Here is a 24,126-nt window from a genome sequence, read left to right as displayed (position 1 = left end):
GAGCAGTGAGAAAAAGTGTGAGTAAAATGAAATGCAAATGCTGCCACTTTATAAAGGCTTGGAATGAGTTTTATATGTCAGCTAATCAAGTAGTTAAACACATACTTCGGTGTGGAGCAGTTTGGTTTTGCTGTTCTGTGTAAACACCTGTAATGAGGTTTGCTTCTTCTCTTGGAATGGAATGAAAGTGTTCAGCAGTGGGCCAGGGTTCAAACACTGAAGGAAATCCTCTGCTTTTTGTCAGAAGCCTTGTTGGCATTGTAAACTGGACTAGATATTGTACTGTTACTTAGAATTGAGATCTTTATCTTTGCTCTTCCCAGAAGAGAGAGGCACAAGAGATGTCTGCAGATGGTTTCTGAATATTAAATTTATTACAATAACAGTTTACAGTACAAGGCACATACTGATGACTTACAATCAGCTTGCAACACTTGTAACTAAACAGCTGCATAAATTAATACAGGTGCATCATGTACAAGTTGGAGGGAATACTTAGTTCTGTACAGCTAAAACTCCAGTTTAATTCTCTTTAAAAGGTAAAGATGCTCCTAATTTACCAGTTTCATTACTTCCTTTTCACTGTTCAGAACAGAGGGTAGGATATACTCATGGCAGATGAGTGGAAGGTGAGCTGAAGAGAAGGAATTTTTTGCCTCAAAGCACTTTGTAACTGCAGTGCAGTTCATTTGATATCAATATAAGTAGTTTTTATACAAAACCAGTGTTTGAGGTGGTTGCTGAGCTACCTGATAAATAATGATTACTTTACATGTTTTCAGATGGGTATGTAAAAGGAAAGAAAAAGGAATTGTATGAATAAATCAATTTCTCAGTAATCAACCACTCAGCTAAATAGAAATACTAAAAAATGAACTTACCATAGCAAGATATTCAAATCAGTACACCATGTAACAAAAAAGTAATGAGGACTAAACTGCCTTTCAAGTTCAGCATTTATAGAATGAAAACATAGATGTATTGTATCTTTGTATTATTCAGGAAGAGGAAAGCCTTTTTAATCTACATTGCTTTTTATATCTTCAAATAATTCTCAGAGTTTTCATCCTCTCTCAGTATCTCAGGACTCAGAGCACATTGTTCTCATGTTTCAGCTGTTGCAGGGCTACTGTTACTATCAGGACTTCCTGGCTAACTTAACTCTCTAGGAAATGTGATACTTCTTTGGAGATCTCTCTGAAACCTCCCAGAGAGACAATGTCTGTCCTCTGTCAATGTCTTAAAAATCACCATTTTTTTTGTTAGCTGAACAGCTGTCTGAAGAGGGAAGAAACGGGGTACGGGGTAGGGTTTTCTCCTTTATTTCCCACACTTTCCTGTTGGATCCATGTAAATACCTCATTCATACCTCATTGACATTTCATGTGTATTTTTTTCAGTTAATGAACTCAGAAAATTTGATTTTTGGAAGTAGGTTTCAAATACATTTGAGGCATAAGCTACACAACTCTCATTAGTAACTGTCCAGTTAGACATATTTATTGTGTTTTTCTAGTGGCAATTAAAGAACATATTCCCTTTTTAAAAATAGTTCAGGAGTCTAGTTCTGAAAGAACAGTCCTTGTCCCTTTTAAGTTATTTCCTCATTGGAAGTTGGGATTGAAGACTTAGATGAACTCAAAAGTCATTATACAAAGTGGAAGAGGAAGAGTGTACCTTTCTCCAGGTACACAAAGGGGGAAAACTTTGGCAGAGGTGATGGGAATGTTTTCAGAAGGCACACACAGCATCCCTGCATTCCTCTCACCTGGCAAGTGCTTCATACCCAGATAAACTCCAACAGGTTCCTTAATGCCCTCTGCTCTGTCTGCACTGGGAATCTTGGCAACTCTATCAAAGGGATACAAAAGAGACTTTTATCCTCTATTCTATTTTACTTTCATCATAATCTATGTGCCAGAGTAGAAATACAATGCAAGTTTGTACATGAATGATGCCTGCTTGGGTTTGTTTGCACTTCCACTGTGGCAGAACTCAGGTGCTCCAAGGGCCAGGGCAGGTGCAGCCAGGCTGAAGGGCAGCTGCATTTGGGGACCACGTGTGTGCATGTAATGTAAAGAGCTTAGTATGGACCTGTGGGTTAATTTGTGTGTCAGTGCCTTGAAATTTAATAGAAATTGTTCTGATGAGAATCAATCCTGCTGAACTCTACTCAGCTTCTTGCTAAGAAAAAAAAATTCCTCTCCTTTTCTTCTTCAGCTTGAAAAAACAATGCAGTCGCGTTAGAATATGAGCTACTAAACCTTCAAAGTAGGTTTGGATAGTTGTAAATGTACTTTTGTCAGCCAGCCAAAAGGATTATTCTAAATTTTACTTCTGTAATAGGAAAGAGGAGGAAAAACCCACAGGCTCCAGCAAATTTTAGGTGTGAAATGAACTGTAAAAAAAGGGAAGTCAAGCAGAGAAAGAGATCTTTAAGATTGCACTTTTTGGCATCAGAACTCAAAAAGATTCATTGTTGGTCTGTAGTTTCTGTAGGTATGCCAGGACAATGATTGGTTATGGAAACAGGAGTAGGTGCTAGCAACTTAAGTGCTTGTCAAATAACTCACGATGTTTTGTGGCTTGATTGAGTCTAAAGGAAACTGAAGCCTCAAACATCACAAAAAATGTTTTTGTAATTTTTTTATGCAAGAAACAGTAGAAATTGTTACTACCTACAAACCAGAGAAAATGAAAAGGAGGCCAGTGCTACCAGCTGTGATGTGTGTAGAGCTGTGCTGCTCAGCATTTTTCCTCTCCCTTTGTCTACTCCACCACAAACCTAGGGAACTTCCTATTTTTGTTTTCCTAGTTTACAAACCCCTGCCTTGCTTGAGTAACGTATGGCTATCAGAAATATTTGTGCGTTTTCCCATGTAGTTGAAGCAAGTAGAGAACCTTAGAAGCGAATACGACATTGCCCGCTACGAACGATCACACAGAGGGAGGAGATACAGGAGCACTGCCACACACTGGGGATCTACACCTAATCCTGCCTCGCCTTGCTCGTCTGCAGGGGCTGCTGCAGGCACTCGGTGCTGCTCCCGGAGCAGGGATGTTCCCTCTTGTTCCAGAGTGAGTGCTCAGTTCAGCCTGTTGGAACAGTAGATGTCCTTGAATTGCTTGGGTAAATGTGCTGGAGGCATCACCTTTCCAAATGGTGCCAGTGGTGCAGCCTCCGTGGAAAACTCCGTTTGTTGTCTCAGCTGGAAGGGTGGTTCTTTGGGGGAGAGGGTGGGGAAAATGACATTTTGTGCTCCTCTTCCCTCCCCCAGAACCAGGTTAGCTTATACTGCGTTCATGCGGATGTCTCCAAAGGGAATTTCTGTAGCTGTTTCTGGAGTAATGCTTTTCAGAATACGCTGTTGGAAAGAAATCAGTATTAGAAACTGATTAATTTTGAAGGCAATATGTAACATGTCAGCCATTTAGAAAGAGATTAATAATAAAGTATGACTTTGAGTTACACCTCTTGAGCTGCTTAGGAGCGTTTCAGGCCTCTGTTAGCACTAGGAAAATGGAAAGTGCTATAGTAGTACATAGCAGGATCTAAAAAATTATTTCTAACATAACTGGAATCAAAGCTTGGCAGATGTCATATTAATGCTTTAGGATTTCACAGTTTACTTGGATACCCTGAGCCAACTAAACATACTATTTATGAACTGGTATTTATTTGAACTTAGAAGAAATTTCATTATTGTCGTTATAGATTTATGGCGGAGAAATCTTACTAAATATGTGAGAGAAAAACAAGCTTTTCTTACAGATACACACCACAAACCAGCCTTTCACTGCCTCATTTGCTTGACTGGGATTTTGAGTGTCTGGGGTGAATTTCAGGAAGACTCTCCAGTTCATCAGAGCTTAAAAAATTACTTGATGTAAAATTTTTTAAGAATTTGTCAGTAGCCTCAATAAGAACTCGGGAGATTTGTGAAAATGGGAAGAAAAATTCAGGAGCAGAACAGCCAGTCATGATATTTTTAGGAATCACCTCCTTCCTAAGAGTCAAACAAGCAACAGAACATCAGGGATACCTCCTTAAGTGTCCCTGGGGTGACGACCAAGCGATAGACCATGTAGATGGGAATGAAGATGATGGAGGAGGTTCCTATGCAGTAACCCACAACTGTGGTCCAGTAGGGATAATCGTAATCAAAGAGCCTCAGCTCAGGAGGGCTGGACAGAAAGCTGCAAGTGACGAACTGAAAGAGAAAAAGGGGAAAGTGTGAAGATGGGGATTTTGGTGGCACACGCTTTGGGGAACTCTGTGTTCCAGCATAGCACTGAAATAAATAGAAAATTAGTAGGACTCAAGATTAAAAATATGTTGACACTGAAAAAAATCCTAAATTACTTGAGTGTAGATTTAAAACAAATCAACAACAAATCACAAAACAAAGACCAGAAGGATCCTCCCCAAAGCAGATGTTCTCCACACTACACTGCTCTCTGTCAGAACATGAAAAGGAAAAAATGTCAGCTCAGTTACTGGTGTTGGATCATTTTCCTGAGCATATCATTCATGACTGAAAAATTTCTTAGAAAACAACAAATACTTTTCATTAAATATTACAGGAATAATATTTGTGACTGTCCTGGGAAGGATCTTTGACTTTTTTCCAGAGTATCGTCAGCAAAACTTCCATACAGAAATGACATCCTAGAACCTGAGCTTTCCTTATTTTAGGTGAGTTTCCACAGGGAATAATAATAATAATAATAAATAAATAATAATAATAATAAATAATAATAATAATAATAAATAGCTCTGCCTGGTAACCACATCCCCAGAGCTCTGTGCCTCTCTGTTTATTTTGGATGGTTTTAGGATTTTGCTGGTTTAGGATTACAAAGAGGACAGAAATACAAAAATTACTGTGGTGAGACTTGTTTTTTTATAGACATCTCTTTCTAGGGGCAATAAAATGAAAGTCTGTTAATTATGCCTTCATCATTTCAAGTGTTTTGAATTTACTCTGTAGGTCTTAAATCTACATTCTGTGCTTCATAAACTCCATCTTGACCTGCTCTGCTCCCATGAAGGCCAGTCAGAATAAGAGATAGCATGAACTAATTTTGAATCAGGAAATGAACACTTTATGTTCAAATGTTATTAATAACACTGCCAAGCCAAACACTGGGACAGTATTTCCAATTCTGAATTATAGATTTATAATGGTTGTAATTAACTGCTGTGAATTTTAAGTGGAATATTCTAAAATTGTCCATCAGCAGTTGCTGAGGCAGTGTATTTACTTATCTTGGTTTTCCTCCTCTGACAGTTATGTTTCATCAGCTTTTATTGCTTCATTTTGCTGAGGTAAACATAAGGCAACAAAACAAAGTAAATTTGTATAGCAGAGGGGAGGAGGGGAGTTATGCAGAACCCAGACTTATTCAGCTAATTCAACTACAAAAATCCTTAAAACTGTGCTTTAGTAACAAAATCTTGCAGCATTGTACTGGGTTTTGCACTAATTGAGCCTTTAACAAAAGTTTAACAAAAATTATTACTAAAGAACTTCAGAAGAGAATTCTGGAATTAAGCTTTTAGAAGCCTAAGGAGCTGCATTGTTCAGTGGTGATTTTCTTGGTGCTGGAAAGAAAAAGCTCTAAAGAAAACTCACCAGAAGGAAGAGGGGACTAATTGCAACCCAGCAAACTCGCCAGTACCAGCCTGGGGCAGAGCCCAGCATTTCTTTCACATCGTTGCAAAACTGGGTGATGCCTGCAGAGACAAATGGGAGGAGAGGGATGACGGCAGGTCTAAGTTTTTCTTAATTAGATGCTCAACACTTTTTTATGCCCAGCAAGTAAATTCAGGATCTATCCCAGAAGACCATTTTGTTCTTACAACTCTTTAATTTTACTAAATCCTTAAATAGTCTACCTCCTGTTACTTTTAGATTCCTGCATACTTCTGTCAGAGAGCAATTAACATTCATTCTCACTGCTTTAGTTATCAGTGCATTCGCAAAAAGCTTTTGTAAACTTTTTTTCTGGAGATGTGGGTGATCTTGTGTGCAGAAAATGAGGCAATGCTGAGCTGCAGGAGCTCAGGAGTTTGGGTCAGGGATGTTTGGAGGTACCATAGAACCAGGACACAGCCACTGCCTCTAGGAACACGACGGTCAGGACAGCTGGACCCGTGGCGTATTCTTCAAACAGCTTCACCACATACGCTCCTCCCTGAAAAAGAGATCCAACTGTGGGTGTCCCCAGGATCCAGTGATGGCAATCCTGCCCTGCTGCATTTGGCTGGAGCACAGCCGAAATTCACCCAGTTCTGTCACTTTGTGGCTATTTCTGCCAGGGAAAAACCCTGGTGAGCTGCTCGCTCCCTGTGGACATCCCACACCTGGGGGGCTGCCATGCAGAGAAGATAAAACCTGCTGGCACTTCTGGCCAGATTTTAGTGAACAAAGGGCATTTTTCAGGATGGCTTTTTGTGTGCCCTCTTCTTTCTCCAACAGTGATCATAGCTACTGAACAGCAAATAAAGTGTTACTTTGCTTTCAGTCATCTGGAACCTAGAACCATGAAGGAGGAGACTTCTTGCAGAGGAACTCAGCATCTTTTTACAGCAAAAACTTCACATCAAAAGGAAGTTACACATAAATGAGAAAGTGGAATGAAACATGGCAGGAAAGCCAAGTATTTATTTTTTTTTTCCCTTATGATCATTACACATCATTCAAAAATTGCTTGTTGTGAGAATGAAATCCACAAGCCCCACAGGAACTATTTGGTGTGACTAATGATGATTTCTGCCTTGAAACAATGAGGAAGATCCAGGAAATCCATTACTAGATTTTTTTTTTTTTTTTTGTAATTCAAAATACATTTTACACATTGTGAATATTATAATAACTATTCATGTTATTTTTAAACATGAAGCTTTTGGGAACAAGAAAGAAACCACATTAAAAAATGTGGCTGCTGACTGATGAGAAGCATAATTTATGATGTGCAGCACATCATGAATTGCAGTAGGATCATTTTGCAACATATTTCCTAGTGAAATATTCACATTTATGCTGAGTAATAGATTTCTAATGCATAAAGAAAACAGGCTGGAGGTTCAATCTGATTTCTTTAAACTCTCTTCAAAAATTTACTACCCTCTCCAAGGTGTTATTGGCAGGAAACTGCCAGTGAGGGAGGCTGAGGGTGGGTGAAATACTCACAAATGTCAGGGTTGCCAGCGACCCCAAAAAGCAAATGATGGTGAGGCCAAGGACAAACAACTCCCTGCGTTTGCCCCAGACATGCGGGAATTCATCCAGGACTCCAGTTATCACTCCCTCTAGTCCTGCAAACTGAAAAGCATGGAAAAATCACTGGAAAATAGAGGGCAGTGTTACCTGCTTAAAAGTATGTTTGAGTGCTTAAAGGAGCGTTAGAGCATTGAAACATCGGTGCTTTGTTCTGCTGTAGAGTTGGTGTGGGGTTTTTAGACAAGTCTTTCCTCCTAACTTTTTAAAACTCTTTAGGGTAGGGATTTAGTGTTCAAGTATCTGTGGGAATGTGTTGTTATCCAAAGGTAGTCCTGTGCTACAGGCACCAGGGTGTGGAGAAATGAGAGGTGGTTCAGTAGGACCAAGACTGTGAAATCAGCCGAGTTCAGCCATGCTGGAAGCAGCTGATTCTCCACCTGTAAAACCAGACTCACATGACAATTTTTTAGTCTATCTCCAGTTCCCACCTTTTAAATCAAATTTATGTGGAAAAACTACGGATTTTCATAATTGCTTTGTAAGTTTACAAGCAAGAAAGGAGCCTGGAAAGCTGCATTCAACTAGGAGTGTATAAATCAAGTATTTTGCTTGTATTTCAGGGTCTTATTAATTGTCACAGCATGACAGTGACAAATCACTTGATTATATTTAAACCTATTCAGATTAAAATTGGACTGACAGTTGCTGTGTTACAGAAGGAGCTGCCAGTCCTGCTGCAAACCCCTCAGTGCCAGTGCAGAGTTTGTAATTCAGTTTCTGTGGTGCCTGAAGGAGTCAGGCTGTGCCCCGAGGGTCTCCCCTGCTGCTTACTCACCGTGCTGTCCAACCCCAGCGTGAGCAGCATCAGGAAGAAGATGATGGCAAAGAAGGTGGAAGCTGGCATGTTTGCAATGGCCTCTGCGTACGTGATGAAGAGCAGGCTGGGTCCTGGAGCAGAGAGTTGGGATCACTGTTAGGCAGTACTGCTGAGGGAAGGACAGGCGTGGTGTCTCCCAGGGAAAAACTTCCCACCACGTTGCTTTGCCATGTTACCACCACATCTGTGAAACTGCAATCTGGCTTTTAATCATGGCATTTATGGGCTAATTTTTTAGCTGTATTGTGTAACAGTGTCCAACAAAGTCAGCATCGTGAATAATATACTAAATAGTTCTCATCATTTGGGCTGCTCTCAGTCTAAAAGTACATACAAAAATATATTCTATCTTAGAAGCAGTTTGAGATGTGTATGGAACATTAACCTACCAGTGTCTTTGGCAACCTCTGACACATCTTCGTTCCTCATCTCAGCCATGTATCCCAGCACGGTGAAGATGACAAACCCAGACACAAAGCTGGTCAGGCAGTTCACGGTGCTGGTGACCAGAGCATCTCTGCAACAGAAGACCTAACTCTCATCAGGGAAACTGCACCTGCTAGAAAGGGTTTACAACCTCTTGGTCTACAATCTAGACAGACTCCTAGAAAAACTATGGGAATACAAGGGAAAAAACAAGCAGCAGGTTTGAAAGAAAGAGGAAAAAAATCCCAAAAACCCCATGACAACTTTTTCTTTTCAGATTCATACAGATGCTGTAACATCAGTCTGCCACTGGATTGAATGCTGGCTGTATCCTGATGTTTTAAAAGAATAGGAATTACTGTGTGAATATTAAGGAATTGAGAATTTTATTTTAGAAGTTAGAAATAGATTTTTTTTCAGGTAGCAAGGAGAAACTATAAATTGCCTTTCTGCTCAAGACTATGAAGTTATTTCCTAACTGACTACTGAGATTAAATAAGTACAATGTAATGGTTTGGCAGAGGTTTAGTTCATTTTGTTGTGGCAGGTTTCTACAATTTAGAACTCTTGCTGTAATTAGTAAAAATTATCTTACTTTAAGGTAGACAACACAGGAGAAATGCTTTAGATTGCAGGTTCTCTGTTACACTTCTGATTTCTGTGTACGCAGATCTGACAATTTAGTGCCTTTCACCATCACCCTGTTTTGTTTTCATGAATACCCACAATTATATTTTTTAATTCAATTTTACGTATAGAATAAGGTAGAACTCACTGGTAACAGTTGTTGTGGAATTTGTTGTAGCTGGCATAAGCCAACAGGACCCCAAAACCTGGTCCCAGGGAGAAAAAAATCTGAGCTGCTGCATCCACCCAAACCTGAAAAATATTGAAGGCCAAGAAAAACATAACATGAAACAGATTGAATGAGTTTGGCGTATTCAGAATATCACTTAAGTCTACAAAAGGGGGTTTCACTGGTCTCTGCCTATGTCCTAGTCCTGGTCTAACAGACACTCTGTTGAGACAGCTGTTGAAATATGAATGTTGTAGAACTGCTGTGGCTGTTGCACTTCTGACACAATCTTAGGTTAATTCAGTGAATTGCCTGTAATCAATTTAACACAATTTTTGTGGTGTATAGAAAACTTTATACCCATGATCTTGAAGTCTTCCAAATTTTCCTCCAAGCTCTGTGTGCTGTGGAACAGTCCTGTGTTTGGCAATGTGTCCTCCAGGCTATGTAGACTTTTCCTAGATTTATGGAAACACATTTGACTGCGTGGATGCAGTTCTGGTCCTTGGGGCTCAATTCAGCTTTGTTGCAGCATCTGTGACAGATGCAAGTGTAATGATCTTGTTATGAAAAGCATGTTGTACCTGATAAATGGCCACAGCCCTAATGAGTAATGTTCTAAAGTACAATATCAGCTCTCTTTCTGAGGGTGCAAGTCCTCATTCATTTATTCTCTTTTGATTGAAACATGGAGTTCATTACAACTCATTTTTAATATTCTCTCCCATCGTGCAAGGCCGTCCTGTATCACCCAGACAGAGCTCTGTCATCACCCAGCACACAGATTGCAATCTGCTGTCCTCACTCCAGATACATCCAATACAATATCAATGTCCTTTATTTCTTTTTCAGAAGATGTGGTTCCTTATTGGAGATGCTGCTTTATCAGAGACTGGTGTCTTTTCATTTCCTCTTCATTCAAAACTCTCCATATCAGCTGGGCAGCAGCAGACTTGAAACATTGGAATTTTTAAATCTTTGTGTTTGTAGTATTTATTGCTTTGGGGTTTTTCCATCACCCTCCTCACCAGACACTTTCACGGGCAGTGAAGTGAGCACAGCCTTGAGCCTGATGGATTGCTTGACATCCACAGAGTTCAAGGCTGGATCAGATACTGGAGGACCTGGGTTTTGCTGGTTACCTCTGTTTGTCCTCATTCCTGCTTTCCTTTCAAATTTTGGTGGTGTATGCAGGCCTAACTGATTTATCCCTCCTCCACACGCACTTACACGAGTTACTGGCTCGGGGTTTAGTTGATGTCTGTGGGCTCATTTGCCACAGCTTGTCACAGGATGGAGACAGGAGTTTCTGCTCCAGTAACCTGCACTATTAAATAGGAGAAGTTGTGGACAGTGTAGGGCTGTACTAGTCCCCTTAAGCCAAAAAAACTGCAGCTCCACCACTTGTTAGGGTTTAATAAATTCAGTTTGCTCAGTGTGACTCTCACAGGGGAAGGATTTTGTTGCAGTGTAGGAGTGCCCACAGCTTCTTACTCAGTGTCAGCCTCATCACCATTTTCCTGGTGAAAAAGTATTGGTCACTTGTTTTCTTCTAATCAGATCACTCATTCTGTTCAACCACTGTATGGGAGCTCTGCCTTTTTTTTAGTTCAAGCTAAATTGAGGGTGGACTCTAATCTTTAAAATTCTTTATAATTATGGAAAGAGCATGAACTCGGGCTTTTAAGTCCAAGCTAAGACACCTGTTCAGTCACACTCTGTGTATCTATGGTGCTACACACATGGACAGGCTAAAAGTAAATCTCCACCCTTTTGTAAAGTTTTTTACCTCAGTGTTCAGGAGTTTCTGCCAGTCAGGTTTCAAGTAGTAGAGGACACCTCTCCAAGCCCCAGGCAAAGTTGCCCCTCTCACAAGCAGGATGAGGAGGATGATGTAAGGGAATGTGGCAGTCACCCAAACCACCTGTGAGGGAACAAGGTGAGAGCATTTGCCATGGGTAGAAAGTTAACAGGGATAATAAGAATTAATGAATCATATTATATCTCTTAGCATTTGTAGCATCTTCACGTGAGCTTCTCTGCAGGTCTGTAAACAGGCAGTTTGCACATCTGTCCCCTTTCCCTGGCAGGGTTGTTCCTGCCCAGAGAACAGTGGTGTCACTGATTTTCATTCTTTATTGCTTGGATAGGAGTAGCAGTCACTACACAGCAAGTGCTCCTCAAGCACATCAGCCCAAAATCCCCGTCATGGAAACAACCTCAGCTGATCCCCTGACAGTTAATTGGCTCAGGTGGAACTGCCTGAAGACAAGTTGATGTGTTTTGCTCTTGCATTCACCTTGCCAGATGTTTTGACCCCTTTCCAGATGCTGAAGTACACAATGGTGAAGATTAACAACAAGCAGAGGGTCAGTTGCCAGCTGATGCCACCCAGGTCATCCAGCCCATTGGATCTGTGCACCTGCAGAACCTGGCGGCTGCAAGAGGAAAGAAAAACACAGTAGAGATACTTTTAAAACAAATTCTTACATTAAATGTGCATTTAACAGTCCCAGTGTTCTCTGAGCATCACAAGGAATTCTGAGGCCTTGATGAGCAGCCTTCAAAATCACGACATTTCGGATTAATTTTATTTTAATTAAAAGTTTATTAATGGTACACCAGTGATGATAAGTGACAGCAGACATAACTGGGATGCTCCTAAAACACAGAGCACCCCCCAGGCACCCTAAGCTTACACCACCCTACAAGATTTGAAGTGATTTGAAGTGATTTGAAGAGGGTGCCATGGACAATCAGCCCTGCTGCCCTCTGAGGAAAATCCTGCTGATGTCCCAGCGGTCTGGCTACCACCACCATCCTCACTTACATGCACTTACGTATAAAATTCTTCTGCAGGAGACGTGGAGTGCAGGGACCAGCTGACATTGCCCTTGCTGAAGTAGTTGGTGCAGTTTCCTGTGTTCCAGGGATTCGTGCAGCTGGTCCAGGGCAGCTCCACCGTGAAGGAGGAGATGAGGTAGTAAAAAGCCCAAGCCATGATGGTGTTGTAGTAGGAGGCTACATAAAGATCTATGATACAGATGGCAAAGCCAATTCCTGGAGAGGCAGGAAATAATTGCATTCAGTCCATGTAAGTTTTAGGCCAAAAACAAAAAGAGAAAAGGGATTGGTTATAACATCAGCTACCATTAATAACTGTCTAAGGCAGCCCTGCAGGAGGAACACACACCCTCCCAAGTGTTTACAACACTGGCATTTCTTGTGACTTCAGAAATACTCTGATTCCAGCAAAGCATCCTTAATCAAGACAGAACATGATTATAAAGAGATATTTTCTATGTGTTCCTATATTTCTGCAATTTAGAAATAGGCATCTTGCAGTCTCAATGAATAAAAAGACAAGACCAGAGCCACAGCACTGGGAACAAAAGTAAATGAGCATATAGAACAGATTGTTTTGTTCTTTATAAATTTAGTCTTGGTCAGCCTCTGTATAATCAATCTGAGTTGCATACTATACGTGTATAGAAGAGTACACACGCATCTGTGGGTGTACCTGGAGTTTTAGGAAAGCTTTCTTTGTAAAGCCAAAATCTTGTGTAGAACAAGTCTTACTTGGCTTTATGAGATTTTCTTTTTTCCCCTCAGAATGTCACCTTTATAGGAAAATTTTCCAGTTATTCAGAAAGTTCCATTTCCCTTGGTTACCTTTGAATATAGGACATATTTTTCTCCAAATGGAAATACATCCATTCCTGTGGTACTGTCCTAGTGCTAATTCCATATAGAAGAGAGGAATTCCTCCAAAGATGGCCATGATTGTGTAAGGAATGAGGAATGCTCCTGCAAGAGAGAAAGTAGGTGATTGTAGCTCTTCACAGACTTCTCTTCCAACAGTCCCAGCATTCCATAAACAGGAGTTCCTTTTATCTCACAGGGAGAATGCACATCCCCTCCCTAGCCAACACACCACTGAATTACTGTGGGATTTCTCATTAGAGTAACTGCTCAGCAGAAGAAGCACTCAGGCCAAACTTCTCACCTTTCTGCATCTCAGGATCCACCAAGACTCCACTGACTCCCACAGCTGTGAGATGGGCTACAGATAAAATCAGTAATTTCTCCAATAAAATGCCTTTGTTACATTAGAGAGACAGAAGTCCTTTCTAAGATCTCCTTGATTAGATTTTAGATTTGTATTTTGTCTCTTATGTCAGTGAGTCAAAGACCCAGCCTTCCTCATGAGTTGGTTTAGACATGTTGGTTTATCAGATTATAAAATGCTCCTTGGGAAAGGGATTTAGGTGTTGGATTGTGGGTCTGCTCTAGTTCTCAGCTTCTAGTTGTGCTGTGCTAAACAGCTTTTCTGTCATTATCCTATCCCAATATTTAGGTTTTTCAGTGAATAATTTCTCCTCGATAATTTGTTATACACAATATTTTAAAAGCTGCTAAATCATGCATTTATAAATCAAGAAATTCAGCATTAAGGAACTATGAACAGGAGTGGACACTGACCTCCTCCATTTTGATAGCAGATATAAGGAAATCTCCACACATTTCCCAGATCCACTGCATATCCGATGACAGAGAGGAGAAAGTCAATTTTTTTACTCCAGGTCTCCCTGTCCTCCAGCTCCATCAGCTGCTGCTGAGCTTCGACCCCGCAGGTGGTGGATGTGGTGGTTGTGGTGGTGGTGGTGGCTGCTGGGGCCATGCCCTGGGCATCCTCCACCTCTCCATTGCAGGGACCTGAGCTCTGAACCCCTGAATAACCATTTGAGATCTGAGCTGCCTCCCCTTTATCCCCCTGGCTGGGGTGCACTTTGTTGCCTTCCTCCGCCAGCCGTAGGGCAGATTTAGGGTTCCTGACCAGAAGTCCATTCTCTTTACAATCTTCTTCTTTGCTACAGTCTGAGACATCTTTCTTGGAAGTCAGTGGCTCTGTCTCATTGCTTGTGGCCTTTTTTTCCATTTTTTCTGAGATTTGTTCTGGTCACTCGCAGACAGGCAGCGCCACAGGGTCCCTTTGGGGTTTGTCTTCCCACACCTTTATTCCCAGCACTTTTAGAATTCCTCTGCCATACTTAAATCCATCAGATTGAAGGCACAAGCACCATCTAAGAAATGAAAAAGAGTGGAAAATCCATTACAAGCTTTACTGGTTCTGGTAATTTTTAAATTAGAGTCAGATTCTGTGATTAAAATATAGAGGTCATTAACCATCACAGCATGCAATGTGAATCATGGAGCAGGTAATCTAAGATTTTGTCCAGAGAAAGGCAGGAAAAAATCATCCTCTTTGACAGCAGAACCTGGTGTACCTGCATCACACCCTGTCAGTAGGATCTGCTGGACTTTGTGCATTGCTGAACACTTCACACCCAGTCACAGTCCTGCTGTCTTCTGGTGTCACCTTCTCTGAACACTGCTGGACTCCCAGGCTGCAAACTGAGGACAGAGCTTAGTGGGACTTTTATTTGCATTTTCCTAAGTTCATCCTGTAATTTATCCACTCATCTTGTGGCAATTTGTAGATTCATGTGGTATGAAGGGAAATGAATTCATTAAACAAATATGAGATAACCAAGGATATAAAATTACATTTTGTGACCACCTTTCTTCAGAAATCCCACAGTGTCTGCTCTGTTTAGCAGCAGATGTAGAAGGCTTAAATGAAACTTTAGAAAAGTATTTAAAATTCAGTGGTTTTGCATCAACTAACTTTTGGGGCTCAGTCAACACTAGTAAGAAGAGGTCATAAACTTCAAATAGATCCTTCTGATTAAGAGCTAACAAGTGAGTCTAAAGGACAGAACTTGTCCCTGGTTTTATCTGACTGCCTGGGCAAATAGAAGCATCTTTCATTCGGTTTGGATATGCTGACACCGTGGTTCCAGCCCTGGAAAGGGTGGTGGTCACTACTCCTGTGCTCCTGCCCACTGCCAGCAAAAAAAAACAGGCATTGGGAGGATCTCTGGCTTCTCTGCCCTCTTCATATGTGCTAAAAACACAATCCAAGGGAAATAAACCATCCTGAGATAAAGTATAACACAATTAGCTTTTCCTGCAGAACAAAGATAACAGAGAAGGAGTTGTGATTCTATGAGCTGGCCATGTTTTGTTTTCTGCTGATCTGTTCAGGTAATGCAAACACCCAGCTGCCTTTACCCAACAAAACCTTGGAGCAGGAGCTGATCCCCTGTTCTGTGAATTCCCCAGGGCAGTAACCCTGCTTTATTGCTAGCAGAGAGTCACACAATCTACACCATGCCAAGATTATTATTATTATTATTACATCTAATTTTTCCTTTTCTAAACATTTTATCATGGTAGTAACTGTCATTGTCACATCCTAGCAGAAAAAAAATAAGCATTATTTCACTTTTAAGTGCAGGAAAAACTAAAGCAGAGAAGAGACATGATTTCTGATTTGCTGATTATCAGAGCTATTAAAACTCAAGTTTTGCCCAGCTTTCTACCTTTTCCAAAGACAGTTTGTTAAACCTTTTCTAAACATTTCTCAGTGCAAGCAGAAAGAGAAGGAAAGTTATTGAGCTGCAGAGCAAACAGGAGGATGGTTTTGACATAAAAGTCACTTGAAAATGTTGCTTATAGCTTTCAGAAGTCTTTAGTTCTCCAGGCTACCTCAATAATCTCTTTTTTGTCATGCAGCAAGCATCATTAATGTGAATTCTTACAAGAGCAAGTGCTTTGATATCGTTAATTAATCATCCACAAAGATTGAAACATCTTTGGAGTTCCAGAGAAAAACACAAGGGCAAAGAACAGGAGGTTCTCTTTTACCTGCAGGACTATAAAACCAGAATGCCTTTGGAGTCCAGAACCTTCCAAATGTCCCAAAAGAAGTTATGGAGATGGAAACAGCCTTGAGAGGCCACAGCCAATCCTCCCCTTGTCTAGAGCATGGTAAATATGCAGGTGGGAATATGGAAAAGTAACCTGAGCCCTTCTGGACTTTACACCTCTCACCCATAAATGGAAACGCAGTAAAGGATGTTGATTTAACTGCATTATCTCATAGGACTGATTATTTCCATACCTGAGGCTAAAACTCTCACTGTGTTTGTAAAACACTTTATTTCTGCACATTTTCAGAGATATGTAGAAATTTCACCACCTTTCTTTACTGAGGGGTGGCCAAAGAGTGTATTGTTGACTTCAAAGGTCTGTGACAACCAGGATCATTGTCCCTCCAGACCTAAACTCCTCTTGTTCTTCTGCACACCACAGGAAAAATAAATCACATTATTTGAACTATTTGGTCCAATTTTCAGTAGTTCATGCCTCAAATATGCAAAATTACATGTGAATTTTCAGGGACTTCATCTGAAATCTGAACTATTTCTTTCTGAACAAGAATTGCAGCTTGTCAGTTGTCCTGGGAAATCTCTGGAGTGATGAAGTCTGTGGCTACACAGTGGAGTTCACGGGGGGCACAGCTGGCACATGCAAACAGAACAGTTTCAGATTATTTCATTACACTGTAAAAAATCGTGGGAGAATGTACCTTTTTCTTTGCTTTGCTACAGATCAAGAAAAAAATAAATTGAAGGCACTGTGAGCACTACAAAGAGTGTAAAGAGCTGTGGAGAGAGCCCTTAGCGTTGGGAAATATGCTCGGACACCAGGGAAGATATCCAGGGGAAAATGACCCCAATAGTGAAGGATTTTGCCCACCTCAGCCTCCACTTCTTCTCTGCACAGATCCTAATTCAGGTGCTTCAATGATCTCAGAAATAACAGTTTATTACCCGTTTTCAATCCGAGCTGTTGCACAGTTACATAACTGCACCTTGGCTCCTTATCACCCCTAATTACCTCCTGGAGAAAAGGGGAGATAAAAAAGGGAAGAAGACAGAGCTCTGTGCTTTCATTTCCTTTTGATCTCTGTTTGGCAGACGTGACTTTGCTCCTCTGGGAGGCCCTGGTGCCCTGAGCTGGGCTTGTTCTGCAGGGCAGCTCCATCTAGGAGCACGTGGAAGGTGCCAGCCCTGGGAATGTCACCCTCCCTGGGCAAAGGGTGACTAAAGGGGAGTGACCCTGCATCCTCCAGAGCTATTCCAGCTTTGTTGAAAACATTTGGATGGATAATTGGAGTCGTGTTTCCACACACTTGGCTGCAGCCACCAATGCAGTTCACATCACAGTCACACATTAATTGAATTATACATTAAATTAAAAAGAATTTAACTTAATTTAAATTAAATTAAGCATTAATTAAATTATATTTATTTATCTCCCACATGGAGATGAACTTGAACCAACACTGCAGAAGTAAAATCCCTGCATATTCCTTGATGCACAAACCTGCACAGGCTCTTTTGCCTGTACCAGAGCATCCCTGGCCTGGAGCCTGGAGCTCCTGCTCAAGTGATGGAGCATCTCCTGTTTATTTCTGGGGGCTCGCAGTAACCTCTCTCAGCAGTGCAGGAATCCCTTGCCTTTCATGTTCTGCCACAGAGCAAACAACTCTTCCCAGCACCACAGCGGGATTTTCCTGCTCTTGGCACTTTTTAAAGGAGGAATTGGCTTTTAGTGTGTCTGGGAGAGCAAAGCAATCAGGTTGAGGTGCAGCAAAGAGCTGATGCTGCAAGGGAGGCAAATCTTGAGTCACCAGGAGGTTGCTGAGTTTGAGGTGGGGCTGCAGTGCCTCCCATTTTAACCCTCACAGCCACAAAATCTGTAGGTTTGTATAAATTTCAGTTCACACAAATGATGTTCTTATTTCATGTGCTAATTCTGTGGAAGTGGAGAAGCAGCACTCGCTGGGCTACAGGAAAATTCAGGTGCAACTTTCCCTCCTGCTGCCTCCATCCCTTCACATGCAGGCCCTTGCAGGGAATTGAAGCACTTTGAACCTCAAGAAGAGGAGTCAGCCCAGGGTGTTGGCAAATGGAATCAAACACTGGGATGATTCCTGTTAACTTGACCTAAATCTCACATTTATCACAAAGAACTGAAGATGGTTAAAGTTACAGCTCCCTTACTCATATGACACCTTGCAGCTCACCCAGGCAGTTGTGCATAAATGGAAAGAGTCCAAGGACATTACTTTTATCTCAAATATCAAGCAAGAAGTTTGTATGACAAGATAGGAATCACTCACCCTGGGCAAGAGAGGGCTGTGCTGTTTGTCTGGACCTGTTCTCACCCCTGAGCCACAAATGAGCCAGAGAGGTTCAGTGATTTTCCTCTGAGTTTGCACAGTTCAGGAGCAACCTTTAAATCAAAGTATTACAGAATAGATGTCCCCATACTGTGAGAACTTGTTAAAAAATAAAAGTTTCATCCAATTAAATTGCATTGCTCTCAATTATGATGAATTTTACCTGCTGTGTGTCATATACAAGTCATGATTTAGTTCATAATGCTAAAAAGAATTAGTGCCTTTTGATGTCGAATGTGTTCACTTTTACTGATTTCTTAAAAAAATGAGTACCCAGAATGTCCTTTCCCATTAGCTCATTAGCAAGTGTGACAGTTTGTATTTCAGATTTCAAAACCTGATAATCATAAATACATGGGAGCCACAGAACTGGGACATTAGGTGTAAAGCAGATCTAAGCTGATATCTAGACCATCCCTCCACAACAGAAAATTGATTTATTCGGGGGATGTTTTTTAGAAATTCTTTTCTAGTTGAAGAGAATCAAAATTGGATTTTGACAGAGTGATCAAAACCCACTGAAACTGATGATCCAGTGAATTGTAACTGTTTGATCCCAGTACCAGTGATTTTAATTATTACAAAACTTGGGTATTTTGGCACAGCACTGTGACCTGGGAGTATTTTAAGAGGAAACTTTGAGCACACAGGTGACAAAATGGACACTTTGTATGGATATTTGCAGGGCTCCAAGGGCTCCCTCATGCTCCTGCTAAAGCAGAGTAAACTCAGCAGTTGGTGCTGCTGGGAGAGTGAAAGGCAGCTTCCCAAAGAGTGGCACAAGGAGAGGTTAACTCCTGTATTCCCAGATAAACACAGCTGAGGTGGGAAAAGAGAGTTTCTGAAAGCAGCAGTTTGGGGGAAATCTAAACCTGCCCTGGGAGTTTTATGTCACAGTCTGTGTCTCAGTCTGCAATGAAAAAGTCATCAGGAAAGAGAGGTTTTTACCTTTAAAATGCTGTTGGGAAGACAGGCATTGTACTGTAAGTGGGAATGCTGCCAAACTGGTGTCAGTCATTTAAAGAACAGGGAGGAGGGGAAATGAATTTTTTTTGGCTCTAGAGCATCTGTGGGTAGTGCAAGGAAACAGATAAGCTTGGAGGGGGATGATACTGCTGTTGTATTCTTCCTCCAATTATTTATATAAACTTGAAGGAACGGTCATAACGCAGCAAACATCACTAAATAAATATCAATAAATGGAGCAGCATCCCTTGGTAACAGATGATGTTTCTCTGAAGGGGATTTGTTAATGGCTATCTCCAAATTACAGCCCTGAATTCAGGCTCCAAATTCTCCTCAAGTTCTTTATGAAACATTTATCCCACAAGCAGGACTCCTTGTGTGCTGTCAGTTCTATAAGATACAGAGCTGCAAACACACAGGTTGGGAAAAAAGTTCAAACATGAGCATCAGGAAGGAGATCAGGACACAGAATTAATATTTCTTTAGGCTTTTATTAATGAAAACTCAGCAACTTATATTTCCATGGAGGAAAGCAGGAAAGAATCTAAACACACTGCACATCCCCATGTGTGGCAATAATTTTGGGTTGTTATTAAATTCTAGTTTTGGGGCAATTTTTCTTAATTTAACCATCTGAAATTCATCACACCCTGTCCAATTAGAAAATGATCAAAACAGTCACTTGTTATATGAGACATTTGCAAAGTATTTTCCAAGAAAATTATGGTTAATTCACAATGAAAATCACCAGATGATGCAGCCCAAGTGTTTGAGCCCTTCCCTGGTAAATGTCTGACAACTCACATTAAAAAAATGCCACATTTTCATAAACCTAAATCCATTAAATGCCTGATCTCTTTCCCCTCAGGCTTTCTTAACATATCAAAACATGTTTTCCTTGCCTATTTATATATTCAGTTGCATTGCATTCCTTAATTAAATTCCATACTTCTTAGCAAACTAACCCAGCAAGGCAGTTGGTTTCAGTAAATGTGATTGAATATAAATACATAGGACATGCTCTTCAGATTTATTACTTGCAATAAATCTGTCCCATTGAATTCAATAATTTACTGTGCTGGAACCATTTACATTTTAAAATATAACTTAATATGGTTAATAAAGTTCACTTCACCCTTTCAAAGTAAATAACAGCTTAAATTGCCTATTTTTTTTTCTTCTTTCCCCCTCTGATTCTGCTTTCATTAATTTTTCCTTATAGTTTAATGCTTTTTTGTAACCTTTAAATAACTTTACATCTGTAATGCCGTTATGTGGACTGCCAAAACTCTTTAAATTTAGATTGTCAGAACATGTTCTGCTACAGGCATTTGATTCCTGATACTCATAACTGCTGGACAAGTGCCTGAACATGCCAGAGCAGAGCATGGAATGGCAGAAAAGAAATAAAAGCACTAGAAGTTTTTAAAACCCAAGGAAAACTAAAATCAATATCCTTTTTGCCCTCAAAGCTTTGTTAGATGGACAATGTTTTAGAAATTGTCAAAGACCTTAAAGCTGATTTAAAAACAAACAAAACCTAGAGATTTTAGCCTGTCATTCGTATTTCAGATTTTATAACTGAGATGGAAAGAGGCAACGAGGAGGGAAAGTTAATGAAACTCCAGCGTCTGCTGCTGCAGGGGGGCAGCTCTGAGGAGCAGCTGTCTCTGTGTCTGTCTGAATTTCATAAAAGTGCTTCAGACATCGCTGTGTAAAGACAAAAATGATAAAGTACCTGTGTTTGGGGTCGGTCCGAGGCGCTGCCCTTGGAGAGATCCAAGCTCGAGTCCCCTTCACCCACATTTACCTCAGCCTGTGGGCAACTCAGCATCCTGGGGAGCTTTTTGTACACCAGTCCCCCTCACATGGTCTGATTTCCAGATAATCTGCTGCCAAAGAGCTCTTTAAGAATTTTTGCGTCACTTTAGTGGAATAAACTTTATGTTTCACCAGGGCTGCAGCTCAGTTTTCCTCCTAGAGGTGGGTGGCTACGTTTGCCTGCTCTGAGCTGTTCCAATGAGCTGGATCCAATGAAGGCAGAGGCAGAAGGAAGAGGAGCTTTCCTGGGAAGGGACAGCTTTGCTGGGTGTTGTTCTAAATATAAATAACAGGATGGGAGTGAGGATGGACACAACAAAGTTTTGAGGGAGTAAATGGATTATAAATTTCTAGGTGGGTCTGTAGATTACAGGAGGATAGGAAGGACTGGGATATTATCACAATTAAAGGGCTTGAAAAGAATAATTGCTTTTCAATAATGCTGGATAGTTGCATTATTTTAATGAAGAAATAAGGTTTAATTTTGTTTTAAAGCTTGAAGCACAAATTCTTTACAAGTGTTTTGCTGCCTCAATAAACTCAACAAGTAATTTCCTTTCTTCCTAACACTACTCCAAATACCTCACTCCACTTCTAACACGTTTTTTTCTCCAGTGTTTTTCATCCAGGATTTCTTAATTCCTGCACTTCACGACTTGTTTATAAAAAGCCATAAATCACAGGTCAATGCCATAGTTTAGGTGTCAGATTAAGGAAAATAAAAAAAGGAAAAAAAGCAGATTAGGGGCAAGTAAGAGTAGCTGATTGTTGGAGCAGCAGCTTTGCCGTAAGCAGTTGCAAGTTTTTAGAGACTTCTTCCAAACAATTGGAAAGAAAATAAACTGAGAACTGAAGAGCTGTAATTTGCACTTTGCTGTCCCTGCTCCCTGACAGAGCCACAGCTGGGCAGGGTGAGGCACCTGCACCATCTCAAGGAGAGCTCAGGCACTGCAGTTCCACACACGAGGGACGTGGATTGAAATGGGTTTTGTTCCCCATTAACTCCCCTGGGCACCGTGTTAAGGTCGTTTTGCCAAATTGAGCTTTATTCCTTCACTTGCTTTAGAAATTCATTGATCTTTTAATGCAAACAGCAACATCCACCTCCTGCTGCCAGGCTGGATCTCCCTCCTGGGTCCTGCTTTCCAAAATAATCAGGATTGGACATTCTCACCTCCACTTGGCTGCAGGCAGGAGAACTCCACCAGTTTGTGTCATATTTGTGATATTCCTCTGCAACCTTCCCTCTGTTTTGTCCTATTCCAGACGGTTTGCAAAGACAGATCCTGCCATGCCTCCCTCACTAAACCTTTCTGGAGGTCACAGCACAGTGTTTTAATGTGCAAATATCCAGCTGTGGATCAGACCCCGTGCTCTGGAGAGCAACATTTTTCTTTCTTGGGAGGATGGATGGCACAGGGAATCTGCACCTTTGCTTTCCAAACAGATTCCCAGCTCATTACTACTGGAAGGGGTTTTCCAAACTCACTTTTTCTATGCTCTTACAAGAAACAAATTCTCTCTACTGAGAGCTCTCATTACATAATTATATCTTGAGTTTTTAAAAATTTTAGAGGGATTGTGATCTTTGAAGTTTTTCTCCATCTCGGTCTCTGCTTAGAGTGGGTTCTTTTATGCCTTACCCAGGTCTTTTTGTTCAGGTGGTTTTCTCCCTGTTGGATTCTGCAGCAGTTATTGGGTTTTGATTTTGTGTTGTGTTGGGTTTTTTTTTTTTTTTTGTTTTGAATTTCTTGCCAAACAGTCTGGAGCCTTTGGGACATAATAGAAATAACAGACTGGAGATTTCAGGCAAAACTACATAACCTTACGACACCTTATTTATCTCATAAGTGAAAAACTTTCAGGGGCTGTACCTTGCCAGCTCCAGAATCTCATGAAGTCTGGGCATTGGTGGGTGAAATTCTGATGATTTAGGGAAAGAATGAAAAAAAGAGAAAGAAAATGGGTTTTACACAAGACACACAGATAAAGCAGCTGCAGATTCCAGCACAGGGATGGGAATCATCACTCAAATTACCTCATAAAAGTAGTAACAACTGTACTGTGAGATCAGTAATGGCTCTGCAAGTGTCTCTGGTTCACTGCCAATAAAAGGATTGGAACAATTTTCCAAATAACACAAACCAACACAAACCCTAAAATATTTGTTTGTTCCCATCTTTCCTCAGTTAGCAATCAGACTACATTTAGAAGCTATGGCAATTGGCTTTGGGATAAAAGAAATTCTAATTGCCCTTCCCTGCTATTTTCCACACTGTGCTGGGATGCATATCCAGGACTTGGATGAATTTTGGAGAGGTTTTGCTATTTCCACTGCAACTGTTTTAAGAGCACATTCCAATGGGGAAATCTGATTCCTGGAACCCACAAACCACCACTACACAAAACCTCAGCTCAGTTCCTTCATTAGGAATTGCTGTTATTTTCAGCCACTTGATTAAAACTGAGAGAGTTGACTCTCATATTATCTGTCAATATTTGCCACCTGTCAGGGGAACTGTCTTTGAATTCTCACATGAAAACTGCATGGTTTTGTTGACAAACTGGAAAAGGAAACTATTAAGTTGGCTGGTTCCTCAGCAATCTAAAGGTAAGGCTTTGTAAAGGAGATGTATGTATGTATGTATGATCAAAGGGAGAAATCAGCATTGAAATACAGTGGGCATTAATTGGTTTTTTTTATTCTAACCAAAGCATCTTTTAGGAGTTGTATGTTAATTTTTTCATAGTCTGGATTTACAGTTCACGGAGCTGAGTGACAACAAAGCAGCAAGCCAGGCATATTCCCACATTATTTCCATTCCATCCCTTGGAAAGTTTAATTTTTTTATCATCTCTG

General features: G+C 40.7%; 1 protein-coding gene across 4 annotated transcripts; it reads right to left on the bottom strand.

The window, feature by feature from the left end:
* Nucleotides 1–370: 370 nt before the first annotated feature.
* Nucleotides 371–21,495, bottom strand: SLC6A4 (solute carrier family 6 member 4). Of its 4 annotated transcripts, none has more exons than XM_014255055.2 (15): nt 21,184–21,495; nt 18,420–18,532; nt 13,808–14,409; nt 12,998–13,132; nt 12,166–12,385; nt 11,625–11,763; nt 11,115–11,249; nt 9,305–9,408; nt 8,493–8,620; nt 8,062–8,174; nt 7,197–7,328; nt 6,099–6,198; nt 5,637–5,737; nt 4,044–4,211; nt 371–3,365 (listed from the first exon to the last, which is right to left on the bottom strand). In XM_014255055.2, the coding sequence occupies exons 3-15, from the start codon at nt 14,262–14,264 to the stop codon at nt 3,291–3,293; spliced, it is 2,007 nt and encodes a 668-aa protein (XP_014110530.2). In that variant the 5' UTR covers nt 14,265–14,409; nt 18,420–18,532; nt 21,184–21,495; the 3' UTR covers nt 371–3,290. The 4 variants fall into 4 exon arrangements, with proteins under 4 accessions (XP_014110530.2, XP_087922312.1, XP_087922313.1 ...); XM_088066186.1 differs by lacking the exon at nt 18,420–18,532 and adding an exon at nt 14,614–14,740; XM_088066187.1 differs by lacking the exons at nt 18,420–18,532; nt 21,184–21,495 and adding exons at nt 14,614–14,740; nt 16,097–16,203.
* Nucleotides 21,496–24,126: the final 2,631 nt, after the last annotated feature.

The sequence above is a fragment of the Pseudopodoces humilis genome, chromosome 23, assembly GCF_049639895.1.
Source record: "Pseudopodoces humilis isolate 2021_Gansu_Grassland_sample_001 chromosome 23, ASM4963989v1, whole genome shotgun sequence".
In the NCBI taxonomy this organism is placed as follows: domain Eukaryota; kingdom Metazoa; phylum Chordata; class Aves; order Passeriformes; family Paridae; genus Pseudopodoces; species Pseudopodoces humilis.
Note: the sequence above shows the minus strand (reverse complement) of the source record. Positions and strands in the feature narration are given on the sequence as shown.